At 38.4% G+C, this 20,036-nt stretch overlaps 2 protein-coding genes across 8 annotated transcripts in view; one reads left to right on the top strand and one right to left on the bottom strand.

Annotated features, from left to right (window-relative positions):
* Positions 1-14,483, top strand: part of ABHD12B (abhydrolase domain containing 12B) — a 29,676-nt gene extending 15,193 nt beyond the window's left edge. Inside the window, exons 9-13 of the mRNA XM_042989688.1 lie at positions 2,945-3,024; positions 11,628-11,710; positions 12,956-13,034; positions 13,618-13,736; positions 13,862-14,483. Coding sequence (XP_042845622.1) covers positions 2,945-3,024; positions 11,628-11,710; positions 12,956-13,034; positions 13,618-13,736; positions 13,862-13,889 — 389 coding nt within the window. The 3' untranslated portion in view covers positions 13,890-14,483. The remainder of the gene's footprint in view (positions 1-2,944; positions 3,025-11,627; positions 11,711-12,955; positions 13,035-13,617; positions 13,737-13,861) is intronic.
* The window catches only part of PYGL (glycogen phosphorylase L), a 71,278-nt gene that overhangs the window by 13,043 nt on the left and 38,199 nt on the right, over positions 1-20,036 (bottom strand). For 2 of the 7 annotated variants that reach the window (XM_042989680.1, XM_042989682.1), the window contains exons 18-20: positions 17,784-17,918; positions 17,283-17,349; positions 14,566-14,738 (exon numbers count right to left, since the gene is read on the bottom strand). In XM_042989680.1, coding sequence (XP_042845614.1) covers positions 14,566-14,738; positions 17,283-17,349; positions 17,784-17,918 — 375 coding nt within the window. The other 5 variants (XM_042989686.1, XM_042989683.1, XM_042989685.1 and 2 more) reach the window with 5 other exon arrangements.

A 20,036-nucleotide genomic window follows, 5' to 3' on the forward strand; every position in this document is an offset into this window, starting at 1 on the left:
TTAATTTGAAGATAATGTTTACTTTTTCTTCTGGTTATTTTGAGATTCTTTTTGTCTTTGGTTTTCAGCATTTTTACTGTGATTTTCCTAGGTGTGGGTTTCCTAGTACTTATCCTGCTTGGGGTTCATAATACCTCTGAACTCTGGCTTGATGTTCATCCATTTTGGAAAATTGGTCATTATATCTTCAAATATTGTGCCTACCTCATTTTTCATCTTCTCTCCCCCCGGGACTATAATTATATGTATTTTTTTAGATCTGTTCCCATGTCCTGTATGTTTCCAATATTCTTTTCTGGGTTTTCCAGACATTTTTCTATTTGTGCTCTAGTTTATTTTTATTTTTTTAATTTTTTAAAAATGTTTATTCATTTTTGAGAGACACAGAGAGACAGAGTATGAGTGGGGGAAGAGCAGAGAGAGAGAGAGGGAGACACAGAATCTTTAGGCTGTGAGCTTTCAGCACAGACCCTGATGCGGGCCTCAAACTCACAAACCTCAAGATCATGACGTGAGCCAAAGTCAGACACAACTGACTGAGACACCTAGGTGCTCCTGTGCTCCAGTTTAAATATTTTCTTTTGACATAGTACACTGTTTACTATGTAATACCAAATTTTATTAAATATTAAAATTTTAATAAATATTTTACTATATTACAGTTTATTTACAAGTTATTTTAAAGTCCATATATCATAATGCCAATATCTAGTTCCTTTGTTGATCTGTTTCTGTTATCTGTTGTTGTTGTTTTGTATTTTTGGTCTCTTTATGTTTTTGTTTTTATTTGTTGTATGCCTAGTTATTTTTGATTAAATGTAGACATTGTTTATGGAAATTGTAGAGGTGATTTGAGGGACTAGGGATAATATTCCAGACAAAGTTACTTTTCTTCTGAAAGGCAGTTAAAATAGAGGGGCGATCACCTTAATTCAATCAGAAATTGAGCTGATTTGAAGCTGGGCTTCAGTCTTTATGACAGCTGGTCTGTTTCTAGTTCACCATTACTCCCAGGGTGTAGTCCTTTGAAGTCCCAACAAAAGTCTGAGAAATTTCTTGAGCCCTCCTTCTTGTCAGATTCTGAACTCTAATTTTTGTCCTTTTGATCCTGTGGGAATGCTGAAAGTTCTCTCTAGATCTAAGCCTCTATGAGCAGCCACCACTGTTGCTTTCAAAGTTTCAACTGCTTTGAGGGGAAAAGCAGCTCAAAATCTTGTGGCTGTTTTTCTTTTGTTATTGGCTCTCAAAATCTCATTGATTTAGTAGCTCTGAGATGCCTTCAAACATACACATATACATATAGTAGCCCTCCCTTATCCATGGGGAGTATGTTCCAAGACCTACAATGGATGCCTGAAACCACAGATAATACCAAACCCTATATATACTATGTTTTTCGTATATGTATATACTTATGATAAGCTTTTTTGAAAAAATTTTTTTAATGTTTATTTTTGAGAGACACACAGAGTATGTGGGACATGGGGGAGGGGCAGAGAGATGGAGACACAGAATCCGAAGCAGGCTCCAGGGTCTGAGCTGTCAGCACAGAGCCCGAGGCAGGGCTCGAACCCACGATCCGTGAGAGCATGACCTGAGCCAAAGTTGGATGCTTAACCGACTGAGCCACCCAGGTGCCCCTGATAAAGTTTAATTTATAAATTAGGCACAGGACACCTGGGTGCCCCAGTTGGTTGAACTTCTGAGTCTTGATTTTGGCTCAGGTTACGATCTCCTCGTTCATGGGATTAAGCCCCACATGGGATTCTCTGCCCCTATCCTACTTGCACTCTCTCTCAAAATATAAATTAGGCACAGTAAGAGATTAATAATAACACACTAACATATATAACAGTATACTATAATAAAAGTTATGTGACTATGGTCTTTCTTAAAACATTGTACTGTATTCAGTTCCTGTGATGATGTGAGGTGATAAAATGCCTACACGAAGTGAGGCAAATGATGTAGGCATTGTGTAGTGTTAGGCTACTACTGACCTTCTGATAATATGACTGAAGCAGGATTATCTCCTTCTGGACCATACTTGACTACAGGTAACTGAAACTGCAGAAAGTGAAATTGTGGATAAAGGGGGACTACTGTGTACATATACAAATTCATATCCCCATCTAACACACATTTTCTCATTGTTCTTAGAGGGAGTGTTGGCTAAAACAACCTAGTAAGCATCTAGTACTTTCTAAACAATGAGCTGCAGAACAATCTCCCTTCCTATAGTACTTTGCTTTCTTAAATTATCTAAGTCATGAAAATGTGGTTTTATGTTTTAGAAGAAGGTAATGGTTTTCAATTATCATGTGCATAGAAATCTCTTGGGGTGGGGGTGCTTGTTAAAAATGAGCATTCTTGGGGGTGCCTGGGTGGCTCAGTTGGTTGGGCACCTGACTTCTGCTCAGGTCATGATCTCATGGTTTGTGAGTTTGAGCCCTGCATCGGGCTCTGTTCTGACAGCTCAAAGCCTGGAGCCTGCTTCAGATTCTGTGTCTTCCTCTCTCTCTGACCCTTTCCAGCTCACATTCTGCCTCTCTCTCAAAAAAAAAAAAATAAATTAATAAATAAAAATAAGAATAAACAATAAAAATAAATGAGCACTCTTGGGGCACCTGGGTGACTCAGTCAGTTAAGCATCCAACTCTTGATCTCAGCTCAGGTCTTGATCTCAGGGTTGTGAGTTCAAACCCTGCCCTGGGCTCCATGCTGGGTATGAAGCCTACTTAAAAAAGTGTGCATTCTCCACCCCTCTCCTTCGAGATTTTGACTGACTCAAGTCTAGTGTGGAGTCCAGGAACCTGCATTATTAATAAGCTTCACAAATAATTTTGGCATAGGCAATTCATGTACAAGACCTTAGAACTCCTTATTTAAGAAAGGTAGTATTTATATATGATAGAGGAGTTACTTCTTTTTTATTATTTTCAAGGATTCCCAGTTGATGCTATTATCCTGGAGGCTCCATTTACCAACATATGGGTTGCAACTATCAATTATCCCTTGTTAAAGGTGAGTCTCTGATTCATCTTCACAAGATGTTAAAGTGTTTCCAAAGCTATTTCCACACACTTATGCTTATTAACCATTTTCTGGTATTATATGTTTCTAAGTTATTCTAACCTAAGACAAGTTATTAGCCAGTTGCTATTGAAGGAGGGCACAATGCTTTTGGATTTTCTAGTTCTTTTCTTTTCTTCTAATAAATTGAGATAGTGGCTTATTAAGGGCCAAAGTTTTTTTCCTCCTCTTCCACTAACTGTATCTTTTATCATGTAGTTTTTTAAATAGACTTGACTTAGGTTAGTTTATTACACTTTCTTTTTAAGGTGATAACATGCCTCTCATACATCATTTTTAGCCCTATTATTGTCAGCCATATATTTTTCATTATTTTATGATTAAAAAAAAAAGTCTTTAGAGAATTCAAGGAAACTACCAAATGGTTTTATCCCAAGTAGAGAAGACAAACTTCCCAAGAAGATAGACTTCTATCCCAAGTAGAGAAGACAAACTTCCCAAGAAGATAAAGTTTAAAGAATTGGGCAACAAAGTGTCATTTTTAAACCTGTCATGTAGATTATCCTAATTTAATATTTTCATTATTAATTTCATAATTCCATGCCTAATGTTCAATTGCTTAGAGTCATGCCTCCATATAAATGTTAGTAAATGAGACAGAGAAAGAGAGTGGTAGGATTCTCAGAGGGGATACATGACAACATGATCCAAATTTTTAGATTGTTGGTTAATGTCAGAAGGCATTTTAAGGGTACTTTAATTCAACTGCCTACTTTTGGATTTTTTTTTTTACAATAAATCACCATAGAACTTTCTGAATTTGCTTAACTATTTCTGGAGAAGGTAGCTCATTACTTCCTGGGACAGCTAGTTCACAGAACCACATAATCTTGAGAATAACTGTATTATAAACTCCATCTCAATATAGGAATCTTCCCATTAATAGATGATACTGAATGCTGAATAATTTAAGATACAATAAAACACTTCCAATTGGTTTTAGACAATTAAATATTCATCTTAAGGTAACCACTAATGAGCATTTATTATATTACTCTAATTACTAATAAATTCACTAACTTGTAAGTATAATTCAGGTACAATCTTTCCATGTACTTTTGTTTCTTTATTGAAATTCTAATTTTGAAATCTAATAGGGAAACACACAATTTAACAAATAATTATGAACAGAACATCCATGTAACTAACACTTAAGTCTAGAAATTAGTATCACTAGTACCCCAGAAGTCTCCTGTATGACATTTCCCAATCCAATAAGGCTCACCTTAGATATACAGTCCTTACACTGAGTTTTATGGTCATCATATCCAAGCTTCTCTTTATAGTGTTATTGCCTATGTGTGCCTCTCTGAGCCATATAATTTTATATAATTTAATTTATAACTTATATATTATATAAATATATAATTTGTATAACATTGAACATAATACCAAATAGTATATCATCGTATAAATATACTATACTTCATTGACCTGTTGTTTATGGACATTTGAGTTGCTTTCTCTTTGGGGTAATTAATAAAGTTGTTATGAATGTTCTTGAACATGTATTCTGCAAACGTGTATATGCTTCACTGAAGTATATACCCTAGGAGTAGAATTGTTGGATAGTAAGATATGCATATGTTCAGCTTTAGTAATTACAGTGCTAAACAGTTTTCCAAGGTGACTTTACTACTTTACTCTCCCACCTGTTGTGTGTGAGCATTCCAGTTGCTTCATATCCTTGCCCTTGTATGCATATCTCATTGTATTTCCCTTATGACTAACGAAGGTGGGCATTTTTTGAAGTTTATTAGTCATTTAGATATCATCTCTTGTAAGATACTTGTTTATGTCTTTGCTCCTTTTTAAATTGTCTTTTTTTATTTGTAAGATAAGTTTTTTTTATAGGATAACTCATTAGAAAATTATTTGTACTGCAAGTATATTTGCTTATTTTGCCTTTTTTACTCCCTGAATGATATCTTATGATGAAGAGATGTTCCTAAATTTAATGTAGACCAGTTTATCAACTATTTTTTACGGTTAATATTTTTAAGAAAAGTGTCCTGCCTAATAAAACTCTGGTTACCAAAGATTATGAAGATATTCTTCTATGCTATCTTACAGAAATTCTGTTTTACCTTTTACATTTACAGCTATAATTTACAGGTTGGTTTTGTATATGTACGAGGCAGTCCATGTGGATATCCAGTTTTGGTTTCATATCATTTACTAAACAAACCTTCCCTACCAACTCTACAGAGCCAATGTTTGCATATATCAGGGCTTAATATATATGGATCTGTTGGTAGATTCTCATTTTTCTCCCTTGTCTATCTGTCCATTCTTATATGAATACTGCAATCTCTTATGTACTATGGCTGTATAATATAGGTTTTTGTAACTGCTTCAGCTTTTTCCTTCTTATTGAATATTTGTCTTGACTATTCTTGATCCTTTGTATTTTGACATACATTTTGGTATATGCTTACCAATTTCTATAAAAAACATCCCAGGATTTTGACTGGAATTGCATTAGGTCTATAACATGGGTGAATTGATACTTTTCTAATATTGAATCTTCCAATTTATGAACATGGTATTTATAAATTTATGTTGACTGATTGAGGTTTTCTTAATTTTAGTTTTAGGTCAGGTTCTCCTAGAAGCAGAACCTATGGCAGAGATTTGATGTCACGATTTATTGAGAGAGTACCATAAAGGAGAAGCCTGCAAGGTCATTTGAATGAGGGTTGTAGGATAGGGAAGGGGAAAGAGCAGAACAAGATGTAACTTCAGGTAAAGTGTAGCTTTGGTCTAATCCACATGGGACTCTAAGCTGCGAATTAACAGGGGTGGTTGTTTCTGTTATCCCCAGGGTCAGAGGATAGGTTGGAGGAAGGTGACATAACCTTCTAGGGGTGATGGCTTTGGTTATCCAAGGCTAAGGAGAAGGGAGACAGCCAGTGTTTATAGCAAGAATTATTTTTTAGTCTTTTCAAAGAACCAACTCAGACTTTGTTGATTACCTATGCTGAATGTTTTCTATTTTATTAATTTCTGGTTTTACCTGAATTATTCCCTTTCTTCTGTTTTCTTTAGATTCAATTTATTATTTTAAAAGTTTCTAGGGATGCCTGGGTGGCTCAGTCGGTTTTAAGCACACAACTTTTGATTTTTGCTCATTCATGATCTCATGGTCATGGGATCAAGCCCTGTGTTAGGCCCACCCAGTGCAGAGACTCAAAACAAACTTTAAACAAAATTTAAAAAGTTTCTAAGATGGTACTTGAATAATTTATTTCAGTATTTCCTCTTTTCTAATTTATTCATGAAGGCATACTCCACTGAAGCCACCCTTCAGCTGCATCCCACATTTTCAAATGTATTTTAATTATTATTCAGTTCAAAATATTTTATAATATTGTGACTTTTGGGGCGCCTGGGTGGCTCAGTCGGTTAAGCGTCCGACTTCAGCTCAGGTCACGATCTCACGGTCGGTGAGTTCGAGCCCTGTGTCGGGCTCTGGGCTGATGGCTCAGAGCCTGGGGCCTGCTTCCGATTCTGTCTCCCTCTTTCTCTGCCCCTCCCCTGCTCATGCTCTGTCTCTCTGTCTCAAAAAAAAAAAAAAAAAAAAAAAAAAAATTGTGACTTTCTTGACCTATGAGTTATTCACAAGTATATTTTGTAATTTTGATACATTTGGGGATTTGGTTATGTTTGGCATTGATATCTAGCTTAATTCTATCATGATCTGAGATTTCTCTCTGTACGATTTCAGTTTTTGAAATTTATTCAGACTTGCTTTATGTCCCAACATATGGCCAATTTTGGTATATGTTCCATATGCTTGTAAAGAATATGTTCCGTTTTTGGCATAGTGTTCTATTTATGTCAATTAGGTCAAGATTACTCATGCTATTCAATTCTTCTATATTCTCACTGATTTTTCTCACTGGTTGTTTTATTGGTTACCCAGGGAAGAGTATTACAATGTCTCATCATCATCATTGTGGAGTTATTTCTATTCTAGTTCTGTCAATCTTTGCTTTAGCTTTTTTAAGGGTATGTTATTAGGAACATACATCTAGTAATAATTTAATTTTATATCTTCCATGTGAAATCGATCCTTTTTTTTATCATGAAATATCCCTTTTGTTGATTAATAATGCTTCTTGACTTAAAGTCAACTTTGTCCATGTCCGATATTAATACACCTTTGTTTTGAATAGTGTTTGCATGATGTATCATTTTCTATTCCTTGACCTTCAACGTTTCTGAATTCTTGTATTTAACATATATCTCATTAGCAGCATGTAGTGGGGTTTTGATTTCTTTTCCAGTACCACAACCCTTGTCTGTTAATTGTAGTAGTCTAGTTAACTTAATGTGGTTATGATATATTTAGGTTTAAATCTACTTTCTTACTATGTTCTTTTCTATTTGTGTCATCTGTTTCTATTTGTGTTCTTTTGTCTCTACTGTTTTGCTTTCCCTGACTTGCCTGCTGTGTCTCCAGGGGACAAGTGGTGTTGAATGTCAGTTTCACCTCTCTGAGATTCCCTCCTCTCTGGGATCTAGACCACTCAAGACCTCACTGCCTTGGTAGGTCTCTGACATCTTCACAGAAAGGTTTTTAAAATATTTTTTTTCCAGCTTTTCTAGCTGTCTTGGGCAAAAGGCTTGGTTTGTAACAATTCTATTATTAGAAATGGGGAATCTCCTAATATTTTTAAGTTTGGAATTTAATTAAAAATGTCATATAACCTTAGTTTAATAGGTACATTTATGGTTTAGAAATGTAGGAGTTCTGTAGTATCACGTTGTCTTTAAGAACCACAGCTCTGGCGTCAGACTTGCTGGCTTGATTTCCAGGGCTGTCGTGTAACAGCTGTATAATCTTGGACTAATTGCTTTTAAGGACTAAACACTTTATCTATAAAATGGGGGTAATAATAACCTATTCCAGATTACTGTGATAACTAGATAAATTAACATATGAAAAGCATCTATAATATAATAGTTCCCAGGACAAAGTAAGCACTGAGTGACCATTAACTATTTTTGTATCAGTGGAGTGCCTTTACTCTGAATATGACTGTTAAATAAGAACATGTAGGTGGCGTGAGACATACAAATAGAGTGAAAGGCATGGGTCCTCACTCCCAAGAACTTCCTGTCTAGTTGGGGAGACAGGAAATTAATAGTGGGTATAAAACAATGACAGGGATTTCCATATGTCACTTTGGAATCAACTTCATTACTCAAAATAGGAAGGTAGCGTGACACGGTGGAAAAAACAGCATGGGCTATGGAGCCAGACAGATTTGGGTTGAAATTTGGCTTCTGCCACTAACCAATTATGACCTTGGTAAGTTATTTCCCTGCTCTGAGTTTTCCCATTTTTATATAATGGGGTTGATACTGCCTACACTTGTTTAGAAGATTAAATTAAGTAAGATAATCATTGCAAAGTACCCAGCTGCTGGTGGGCACTCAACCAATGTGTGTTCCCCCCTTCCCATGTTTTCTATTGCAAAGTAGATTAAGGTAAGTGCTAGTGTGGGATCCAGAACAATAATTTCAGGGAAGGAAGAATTCAGGGAAGAGAAGGGTTTCGTGTGCAGGTATGGTCAGTGAAGGCCATAAGATAGGATCTAAGTTCCTTTCTTGAAGGTAAGGGAGAACAGTTAGCAAACACAGAGGGGAGGGGAGAATGTGAACCAAAGCACGTTGTGGAATGGGGCAACTGTGTGTTATAAAATACCTGAGAGTCATATAAGGCTTCCATGAAATATCTTGCATACTTGTCATCCTTTTAAATCCTCATAGCAACTCTCTGAGTTTGGCATCACTGCCTCTACTTAGGAGCTGAGTGAAATGGCGGCTCAGAGGCTTCCCCAGCTGTCACACACCCTATAAGAAGAGGAAATGGGACTCAATCCTACATCTTCTAACTCTAGGCAGACAGACTGGAATTGTGCAGCCTTTGGAATGAAAGATTGTGGCCAGATGTGGATGGGCTTGCAGTCAAGATAGAAGTTCCTTGTTTTAAGTAGCTTGTGTGGTAATGCCAAAGCTTTGTGACAGTACGTTTTGCATAACTGGTCTTTTAAGGATATTTATTTGGTGGCATTCCAGAAGACAGGAGGCAGGAAGACCAATTAGGGGCCCATCACTGTAGTCTGGGCTAGAGGGGATGGTGTGACCGCTGAGTCTCAAGGGTCTAAGTCTCCTTACCTCTGGCTGGTAAGGAATAGTGGGAGTAGATTGACTTGGGCCTGCTTTCTTTTTATGCCTTTGGACTTTGAGATGAACTGCTGAAGGGCTTCTCTTACTGAATTTCCCTCAGAGGAGTCCTGATCCCAGGGGTGGCAGAATCAGACGACAAACACAAAAGAAAAGAAAACAAAACAAGAAATCTTGCCCTTAGTTATGGGTAAGAGGAGGGAAAAGGAAGAAGGAACATGAGAGGGTGTATTAGGATCTCCAGTTTGCACCTGAATGCAAATCACTTGCCATGAGACCATGCAAGAAATGCAAGCCAAACAAATCCCATGAAAACATGGAAGTTTCCTGAAAACAGCAGGCCTACACCAAAATTGTGAAGCAGACGTTTGTCTGTACTGGACCCAGCGTACCTTTTCTGTACCACTTTCTCTATAGTGACGGGAATTATTTTTTAAAATCAGGAAACCACATTTTTTTAAGTTCATTATATTTAGAAAGATGCTGTTCTCTATCACTACAGTTCATAGCAAGAGACTACAGTAAATGATTTATGCTAGCTGGCAACTCTAATTTCTCCATACCATAAAGGGGCAGTGATATGCATAACCTAAAAATTGCTTCTACAGTGAATATCCTTCTTTTCTTTTTTAAACTGTGAAGCAGTTGTTTGTCTTTCCTGGCCCCAGCCTCCCTATGCTGTACTCATCTCCTTCCTTTGGCAATGCCCCATTTATTACATTGCTCTTTCCTCCCCACTCCCCTCGTAGGCACAATGGAGGAATACATGTGATACTTTTCTGGCCTTTTCTCTTAGCAAATCTATTCCAAGGAATAAAATCTGAACGAAATTCAAGTCACACTAAGATGAAAATGACAGATAATAGCTTACCGTTTACGCCAGGGATATTTGCACAGTAGATTCATTCCATCTTTAGCAAGTAGGTACCAAGCGTCTGCTAGGTACTGGGAACTTTTCTAGGTTCTGGGAATACCACCAGTTGGAAGAAAATGGTGGCCTGACCTCCTAGGAAGTATATATACTTGCTGGAGAGACAGAAGGCAAGTACACAATAAGCTGATTCTCAGGAGTGAGTAGTGCTGTGACAGGGAGTGACTGGGTGGTGGGGAAGCGGGGGGTAGGAAAAACCTCTCTTAACTGTCATCTGACGTGAGACTTGCATGATAAGGGGCTGTCATGGGAAAATCTGGAGGTCTTGAGTTGAGGGAAAAGATAGGCAGGGGTCCTGAGATGGGCTCAAGCCTGATATATTCCAGGAACGGAAGGCAGCAGGGCCTGAGGGTGGACAGGAGTGGGCTTAGTGAGAGGGCAGAGACACAGCAGCCACATTCTGTAAAGCCTCGAAGGCCAAGGTAGTGCCTTTCGAAAATGTGAAACAAAAGAGTGATATGACACAAACTGCACATCAAAACTACCACTTTGGCTTCCCCATGGGAAGTGGATTATAGCAGCCTGAGGCTAGAAGCAGGGAGCCACAACAGACTGCTGGCACAATCCAAACAAGAGGAGAAGGGTAGATTATGCTGGGTGACAGTGGGAATGGAGAGAAATGAATGCATTGGGGATACAGTTTGGGGGCAGGGTTAGAATTTTGTGACAAAGGTACAATATTGCTCAGGGTTCCTGTCTTTTCCTCATATTCAGTTGAGATGGATGTTTTTTAGGACATGTAAACGAATTTACTTATTGATTTAATAACAATGTGGTAAAAGCTAATTAGGCTAGCCTTCTATTTACTATAATTTGCCACTGAAGAGGAAATTCAGTATGTTTAGAATGATAATTTTTATATTTGGAGTCCTGTGGTCATTGTTAAAACCTAAATTGCCCTTTTAAAGCACTGCAACATTAAATTTTATTCAACAGTTTCTAATGTTTAAATCCTTTAAAAAATTATCTATGTATTGTATACTTTCATCAGAATTTTTGACTAATCAGAATATTCTGTTTCACACCTAAACCAGTAAATTATGTTCACCATAGAAGCAATTTTTAGATTATGCATATCACTGCTTCTTTACAAGTGTGAAGAAAAAGAGTTAGGGGTGCTATTTGTATTTTAAAGAAAGATAGGAAGCAAAAACAACAAAACGTTAACAGTGATTATCTGTGGATGGTGGGGATTATGTGTGATTTGTTTCTCCTTTCTTCCTTTTGGTATATTCCAATTTTCCTACAATGACACGAGTTACTTTTAAATTCATGAGGTTTTTTTTTTTTTTAAAGTTTATTATATGTAGTAAGTTGCTATTGTCTACATTACTAAAATTCATGTAGGAAACTAACAAATGACACAGATATAGGCCATGTTTTAATTTTTTTTCCTTTAAAAAAATAGATTTACCGGAAACTTCCAGGATTTTTACGCATGCTTATGGATGCCCTGAGAAAAGACAAAATAGTCTTCCCTAATGATGAAAAGTAAGCTAATGATGAAAATATGTCATTACTATATCTGTGGGATTCTGGGAGGGGGTTAACTATCATGTGACTTACTGAATGGGTAGATGAGAATTTTTAGATGGGCTAACGTGTCCACAAATATTTAGTATTTGATATTTTTCCTCATGTCTGATTTTATAACTTCACCAATTCAGTACTTTCTCTGAAGTCGTAAAGGGAGTTGTAGATTTAGGGTCTATCAGAAATCAGGACCTTTTAGGGGCGCCTGGGTGGCGCAGTCGGTTAAGCGTCCGACTTCAGCCAGGTCACGATCTCGCGGTCCGTGAGTTCGAGCCCCGCGTCAGGCTCTGGGCTGATGGCTCGGAGCCTGGAGCCTGTTTCCGATTCTGTGTCTCCCTCTCTCTCTGCCCCTCCCCCGTTCATGCTCTGTCTCTCTCTGTCCCAAAAAAAAAAAAAAAAAAAAAAAAAAAAAAAAAAAAAAAAAAAAAGAAATCAGGACCTTTTAAAAGGAGCTCTGGGGTCTAGCCTAACATTACTTGGTCTAATGACCAAAATTTGGCAGGTTAGCTCTTGCAGCTGGAAAAGGTAAGAGTGCCTCCAAATGGGCCGTTGTTATCAGTCCTTTCTCTATGTCAGCACAACTGAGGGATCTAACCTTCCCAGGAGTAACAGTGAGTCACTGGGATGGGGTAGATGAGTATCAGAATTTGGGGAGTACTGTTTGAGAAAGTTGCTAGAGTGAGGAACAAGTCTTCTTCCTGCTGTAGCCTTTCTGAATTACTAAATCAGGAGGTTGACCAGGAAGCTGATTAAACTTGTTGATCACGTGTCCATCTGTACATTTATGGGGGAAAGTAAAACATTGCTACAAAGAGTTCTCTTTAGTCCTGTGGTGGTTCTTGTTATTTTTGGGTTTTGAGTTGTTTTATTTTCTTTTATATGGTCTTTTAATTAAAATATTCCAGAAATTATGAAATAAGGTAGAATAAAGAAAAAGATTAGGTCCTTTTAAGTATAAAAATTCAGTGTTTTTAGTATTTTTCTTCTTCATTATTTTAAAAAATCACATAGAAATAAGTTAAATTAATTAAATACTTAATTAAATTGTCTGAGTAAACAGAAGAGAGATAATCTTGCCTGGAAAGAAACAGTTACTATATGAAGTTTATTATGTACAAAGTTGTGGTTCCTGGGAGAGAAGGAAAGAGAGATCCTGTATTTTAAGGCAAACCTCAAGACTGTTCTTCTTCTACTTGTCCCTAGTGTTAAATCCCTGTCTTCTCCCCTTCTCATCATACATGGTGAGGATGACAACACGGTGCCTTTGGAGTTTGGAAAAAAGGTAAACTAAGCCCAGTGCTGACTGAAACATGCCATGCTTATTTCACTATTCTCTCATCTAGCCACAGTCTGATTAGAGCCCACAGGAGGGTCTCTGACATTATGAGGGACTCTCTCCACCCCTAAATAGCCATGCTGCCTGGCGTATACAAGAAGCATTAGTGTGCTGTGCTACTTAGCTGAAGGTGTGTTTGTGGTGGACCCTGGTTCCTCATCCATGCATCTGCAGGTATAGAAAGATCCCAGGCCGCTATGGGAACCTCCATGTAGTCTCTCCCACAGCAGCTCTAAAAATGGGATGTCAATAAACAGAGATGGTCTGTTGCAGTTCCTGTCCCCATGCAGGGAGGGTGTTGGCAGAGAAGGATGACGACCCGTCAGTGTTTCGCGTGAGCTGTGCAGCTTTCAGTTCCTCAGTTGTAGAGACAACCAGCTGGGGGGAGGAGTGGAGACTCCCTCGTCTCTGACTTAATGGGACTACCTCCCCAAGATGGCTGCTTCTGTACCCTCTTAGGAAAATTAAACTAGAAAAACACCACCTTTGATTGTCAGCCTTTGAGTCTCGGTCTTTCTGTCCCGTGCAGCTCTATGAAATTGCACATAATGCATACAGGAACAAAGAGAGGGTCAAGATGGTGATCTTTCCTCCTGGTTTCCAACACAACTTGCTCTGTAAAAGCCCCATGCTGTTAAAAACTGTGAGGTAAGAGTTGCTTTACTAAACATGATTATTTTTCCCTTCAAGGCAATTAGGGCTGCTCTGGCTTACTTAGACAAGGAAGTAGAGAAGGCATGTGAGCTGACCTAGGTCCTTTTTTTTTTTTGCAGAGATTTCCTGAGCAAGCAGTGGGCATGAGGGCTGAGAGGGCTGGAAATCTACAGTGAAGACTTGGTCTGAACACCACCGATGATATATATTTTTTATGGGAAACTGCACCGGGCTGCTTGGATGAGCTGAAGTCACTGACATTTCTACAAGTCACCTGCCATTTTAGTAAGGAGGGAAAGCATGGATGCTAGGTGTTATTGAAAGTTCTCATTTACCTTATCTCAGTTTACTTTGTGGAACAAACTGAAACCTCACTGTAGAGAATCAGAATTTGGTAAAATTTGGATCCCATCTAAAAATGTGCAGTTATTAAACATCCTGGGGATATTTATGAATAAGGTGGTCTGTGGTTGGGACTTAAAAGTGTAGGAAAGGTGCTCCGATGTAGTTAAATACCTTGTTTTAGTTTAGTAAATTTAAATGGAATTAAAACATTTCAAGTATTTCCTAGCTTTTTGAATAGCACTGGGAAAAGTTCTAGCATGCTACTCAATCTGCCATCAAATAACAAGTTTTGGCACTCATGCAGCTCTTGTAAATTGACACTTTATTTTTAGCCCTAATACAGTCTTATACTTTCTTCCCAATGCCCAGAAATTCTTAGATTATTTGCTAACAAAACAAAACAAAATCAAAGAATGTTGTAAAAGTGTTTAAATCCAGTAAGAAGCTATTTTTTTTCTAGAGACAATTTACAACTTACTTTCCATTGGCTTTGTTCACCCCATTGCTAGATTCACTGGATAGGGAAATCTTGAGATCTGAAGGCTCCATGTTCCAAATGTCCCTGGCATATTCCTTAATTGTTCGGTCACTAGAGAATTTCCCTGCAGCAGCTATGTTTTTGAGTACCATTGTGTTCCAGGCCTTTGGATTCTGTAAACAACACATACATATATATGGCCCACAGCCTGAGTGCCCATCAAACTTTATGACAAACGCTAGGCCAAGTATACCCAAGCACATTTCATGGAGAAAATGACAAGAGTAAGTTGTAGTGAATCATAAATATATTTCTTTCATGGCTGAGAGCTAGATAGGGCATATTGTGCTTTTCTCCTATTTAGAATATATTTAAGAGTGAAAAAAAAGTATTTTTCATTTTAAGAGAAATCATGGATATAAATTCCCTAATTGGTAATTGTTGCTATGGTTACAGTGTTCTGGCATGCAAGCCATATTTCCCATGCTTTTATTTTTTATTTTACCTCCCTTTAGACAGAACATTCATTGTTTGCTAGATGCCATGTCAAGAGATTTAACCTGTGGCTGACATCATAGTTTGAAAAACTCTAGAATGACAGCTATCATGCAGCAAATAATCTAATGGGAGAATGTATTGACCTACTTCTCTTTTTTTGTTCTTTCTGAAGGAAGATGCTCCAGTAGATTTATACTGAATCCCAAATGTTCCATTGGGATTTCAAAACAGGATCAATTAAGGCCTTACCCTTAATAAAATATATAATATCCAAATTTTATAATTTTTATACAAAAGAATACAAGAAGCTATTTATTTTACACTCTCATGATATTGTAAAGAACTCTGAAAGTTCATTAAAAATGACCAGAGCATGATTCAAAGCCATTAGCAATGTATCATAAGCATTTAGAAGAAAAACTAAAACTTCCATTATTCCACAAGTACTGCAAAACAGAGTCTAAAATCAGTTTATTCAGGCTTTGAAAACTTACTAAAATAAGAGGAAAATAAAAACCTTTTTTCACTTTTTTAAACTATTTAAATTTATAATGAATAGACTTCCCAACATGTTTCTAAGCCTAACAATATGATTATTGTTAAGAGTAAAAACTGCAATTTGTACAAACGAACAAGAAAGACTGAACCAAATGCAGGGCCTTGAGATAGGCATCTTTGGATATGGGCCAGAACATTAGCAAAGAGATCCATTGTGCAAAACTGACATTCACATCTGTCCTTGCCCTTGTTCATATTTTCCTGTCTTGCTCTATTTATATTTCTTTTCCTCTGTAGCCATTCTACACATAGCATGAGTTGAGATCAAGAGGAAAGAGCTTGAGTTGGCCACTTTCTTTCGCCTGTTTTGAGTTCTTGGAGGCAGGTAGTGAGCCACTCAGCTTAAGGACTGCCCTTCCTTGCTTAGAGCCATTAGCTGGAATTTACTGTGGTCTGTACATTTTTGGGGGACTGGATATGATTCTACCAGAAGATAAGGTCTGTAAAGCAGCATGGGCTTTGATCTTATTTTAAAACCCCAATGGGACCCATGGGATAACTGTAGGAACTACCTGTCACCTGTTTTGGGAAAGGAATAGAAAGAAATGTTAGTGAAGCATGTTTTTGTTGGAAGTAGTCAGTCATGTGTCCAAAGGGCAGGAGAAAATTCTATGGAAACTTGCTGTTCTGCTGTATAAAGGCTTTTGAATTAAAGGGCAAAAATGGAGACTATATGAGCGAGGGAAACCATGCCCAGAAAGCTCAAGGGCATCAACCTCAAGAAAACCATCCTGGAGTCCTGGCACAGAGCCAGTCTCCTGTATCTACTCTTCTGTAGTTCCAGCAATTACTGAAAGTCTTTCTTATCAGAGATGATCAACCTCTCTATATTTACTAAATTTCCATTTTTATTAGCATTTACTAAATGCTCCTAGAGGGCTAGGCTATTTGAAGATGTATAACCTTGCATGTGAAGGGTTACTCACATGGCTCTAGCTTTTTTTTTTTTTTTCTTTTTAATAAAGCCCAGTCTTTCTTGTTCCTTTCTTTTCCTTTTTAAAATTCAAACATGAAACCTCCCCTCTTTCTACATATTTGTATCGTACAGATAGCCCCACTCCATGGGTAGTCCAGGAGAGGTACTTATTGTGCAATTTTCCTGGACTAGGGGTCAGTCCTTGACCTAATTAACTGAGGCTCAGCCTGAGAATCATCTTAACAAGTTTTCAGACACTGATGGTGATCCCACCCACTACTGGGTCACCACCTCTCAGAGTGGGGCTGGCAGCCGTGTTTTGGAGAAGTTGCTCCCGGTGACTGTGATGTACACTTTTGGTGGTGAGCTCTAGTCCAGTGCCTGCCACCAAGGAGTCCCCAAAGCCTCTCTGTCAAATCAACGAGTTGGTAAAATGCATATTTAACTTGGCTTTATAATCTTAGCTTCCAGGCCATGCCTGCTATATGGTGGGTGTTCAATAAATACTGAATTGTGATATTTTTACTTGAATATTAAAAAATTCACAATTACTACTTACATGTCAAATCTCAGCCTCTGCCTGAATGTGCCAAAAGCCAAGTTTTGATTTGAATAACCTAGATAGTTGTCTCACTTCTCTTTTTGGATTGATAATGGGGCCCTATTATTTAGATTTAATAAAAAGAAACAAAAATTTTAACCATAGTAAACTGGGTCCTTTTATAGGTCTCATCAATGTACTTACCATGTACAGCTGGCTGACTTTTTCTTGACACTTGACATAGGCCTCATAGTCTGCAAAGACTTTAAACCTGTTTTTTGTGATTGGAAGGAAAACACAAACCAACAAAAAGCTTCATTAAAATATGTGTGCTAAGATTTTACTTAAAATTCTGTTTTACTTAATGTCACGTATGGCTGGTTCACCAAACTTACATTTCAATTCACAAGAATTTTAACCAGCTTCAACCTTTATATGGTTCTTTCCACAGATAAGAATGTCAACATATGGATGTTTGTGAAAGCTGGGTATACCAGCAGAAAGAGAAAAAGAATACCAGATTTGTGGGTCTTGTTCTTAAACCTTCCTAGCTTGGTTAGTAGAGAATATCTAATATTTCTTTCTAAGAGTAGGTTAGCTTCTCAGATCACAGAGCATTCTAATTACATGGGTGTGTTACAGCTGGTTTAAGATATTCTTGTCCACTTTTCATGGCTGAAATACCATCTTCTTGTGGGAACTCACCTGTCATTATAAAATAGCATGTTGATTAAGTCTTTGAAGAGGTCCGGCTGTTTGGGAGAAAAGAAGCCATTGTCAATTTGATCAATCACAAGCTTCAGCTCTGGAAGTGCCTCATAATATTCTTTTGCATCATACCTGTGAGATGGGAGTGGGGATGATAAGAAAAAGGTTAAGTTAGTATATGTGATTAACAATACCCTAGACAGGTGACTTCCAGGGAAGATGATGCAACAGGAGGACCCTAAGCTCACCTCGTCCCACAAATACAGCTAGGTAACACCCACATTAGTGTAAATAACCCAGAAAATGACCCAAAAACTGACAGAACAGACTTTCCACAGCTAAATGTAGAGAAGAGGCCACGCCAAAGAGGGTGGGAAGAACAGAGACATGGTTGGGAACTAAAGTGACCCATGGGACTGTCTTTAGGAGGGAGGGATGCTGTGGGCATGGAGAGGGTAGAGAGACAGACTCTCACACAGAAGAACCCACATGAGGAAGACAAATCCCCATAACATTTGGCTTTGAAAACCAGAAGTGTTGAATTTTGTGAGTTCTTATAATCAGCGGGGATTACCACCTGGGATTTTAAAAATCAGCAGGCTGGCTCTGGGAGAGCAATAGGAAACCAAGTCCCTGACTTTAAAGAGATAGTACAGTAAACAGCTCTATGGAGATACAGCATGGAAGCAGAAGTTTGAAAAACACCTGAGGTAAACTGGAGGAATGTCAGTTTACTAATTTGAGAGCATGTACTAGAGGGGCAGGGGTCTTTGGGAGGCTTCTCTAGGAACAAAGGAGCTGGTAGGTGCTATTTCCCTTTCCTGTCCCCCAGCTTAGCCACATGGACACCTACAAGAACAACTGCTGTGCCAACACTTGCTCCTTAACTTGCTAACAGTGTGCCCAGCCTCCATGTTCCCCTGCAGATACATCTCACCAGCCAGTCTTCTGCTCCAGGTCCCCTCCCACAGCAGACCTGTGCAAACCTTGCTGGCACTGCCCACCTTGCCCCCGTGTTCTCCTGTGGTCCTGCTCCCTACAGTATGCTCTTGGCTGGAGCCCATCCAAAGTGGTGCCACAGGCAGGGCAGTGTGCAAGCAGCCCCCAAGGGGGTCAACACTACTCCAAAGTGACTTTTGCCCCAGGGAGAGGGAAAGAGAACCACATACAACAATCCAACTGCAGGCCCAGCAGAGGGCTGGGGGCAGACAGCTGGTCTGACTACAGTCCCCACCCATCAATAAAAGCTTCTCAGGGGACAACAGAGGGAGAGTACACTGCAGCTGCGACTACAGCTCTGGAAAATACCTGGTCTGACTCTACTCAAGCTCAAGGCAGCCCCAGACTGGCCCACTAATGACACAGGGACCAAACCCTGCCCACAACAGGCAAAGAGCCTTGCAGACACCTGAACTGGAGGAAAATGTGGCTCAGCCACAACATAAGGGTGTATGCAATACACACAGGAGATACCCCTGAAGTACCAGGTTCTGGTGAACAGGGGACACTGCACTATAGGGCACTACTGGACCTCTTTTTCACAAGGCCACTACTATCAAGAGTGGGAGATGTAAGTGACTTTCCTAATACATAGAAACAGACACAGAAGGTTAGACAAAACGAAGGACAGAGGAATATGTCCCTAATGAAAGAACAGAACAAAATCACAGCAAGAGACATAGGCGAAATGGAGATAAGTAATATGCCTGACAGAGATTCTAAAGTAATGGTCTTAAGATACTCATGGGAGTTGAGAAGAGTGCAGGACCTCAGTGATACCATTAACAGAGAGAAAACATAAAAAAACAGCCAGAGATGAAGAACTTAATAACTGAAATTAAAAGCATACTAGATAGAATAAATAGTAGACTAGAGGAAGCAGAAGAAGGGATTAACTTCTTGGAGGACAGAGTAATGAGAAGCATCTTGTAGAACAGATGAGAGAAAAAAAAAATGAAAATAGATTTAGGGAACTTAGTGACTCTATCAAGTGTAATAACATTCACATTATAGGGATCCCAGGAGGAGAAGAGAAAGAAAATGGGACAGAGAATTTATTTGAAGACGAAATAGCTGAAAACTTCCTGAATCTGGCCAAGGAAACAGAAATCCAGATCCAGGATTCACAGAGAGCACCCAACAAAATCAATCCAATGAGGTCCACACCAAGAAACATAGTAATTAAAATGGCAAAAAAAATAGTAGTAAAGAGAGAATTTTAAAGGCAGCAAGAGAAAAGAAAACAGTTAC

The sequence above is a fragment of the Panthera tigris genome, chromosome B3 (genome assembly GCF_018350195.1).
Source record: "Panthera tigris isolate Pti1 chromosome B3, P.tigris_Pti1_mat1.1, whole genome shotgun sequence".
Classification (NCBI taxonomy): domain Eukaryota; kingdom Metazoa; phylum Chordata; class Mammalia; order Carnivora; family Felidae; genus Panthera; species Panthera tigris.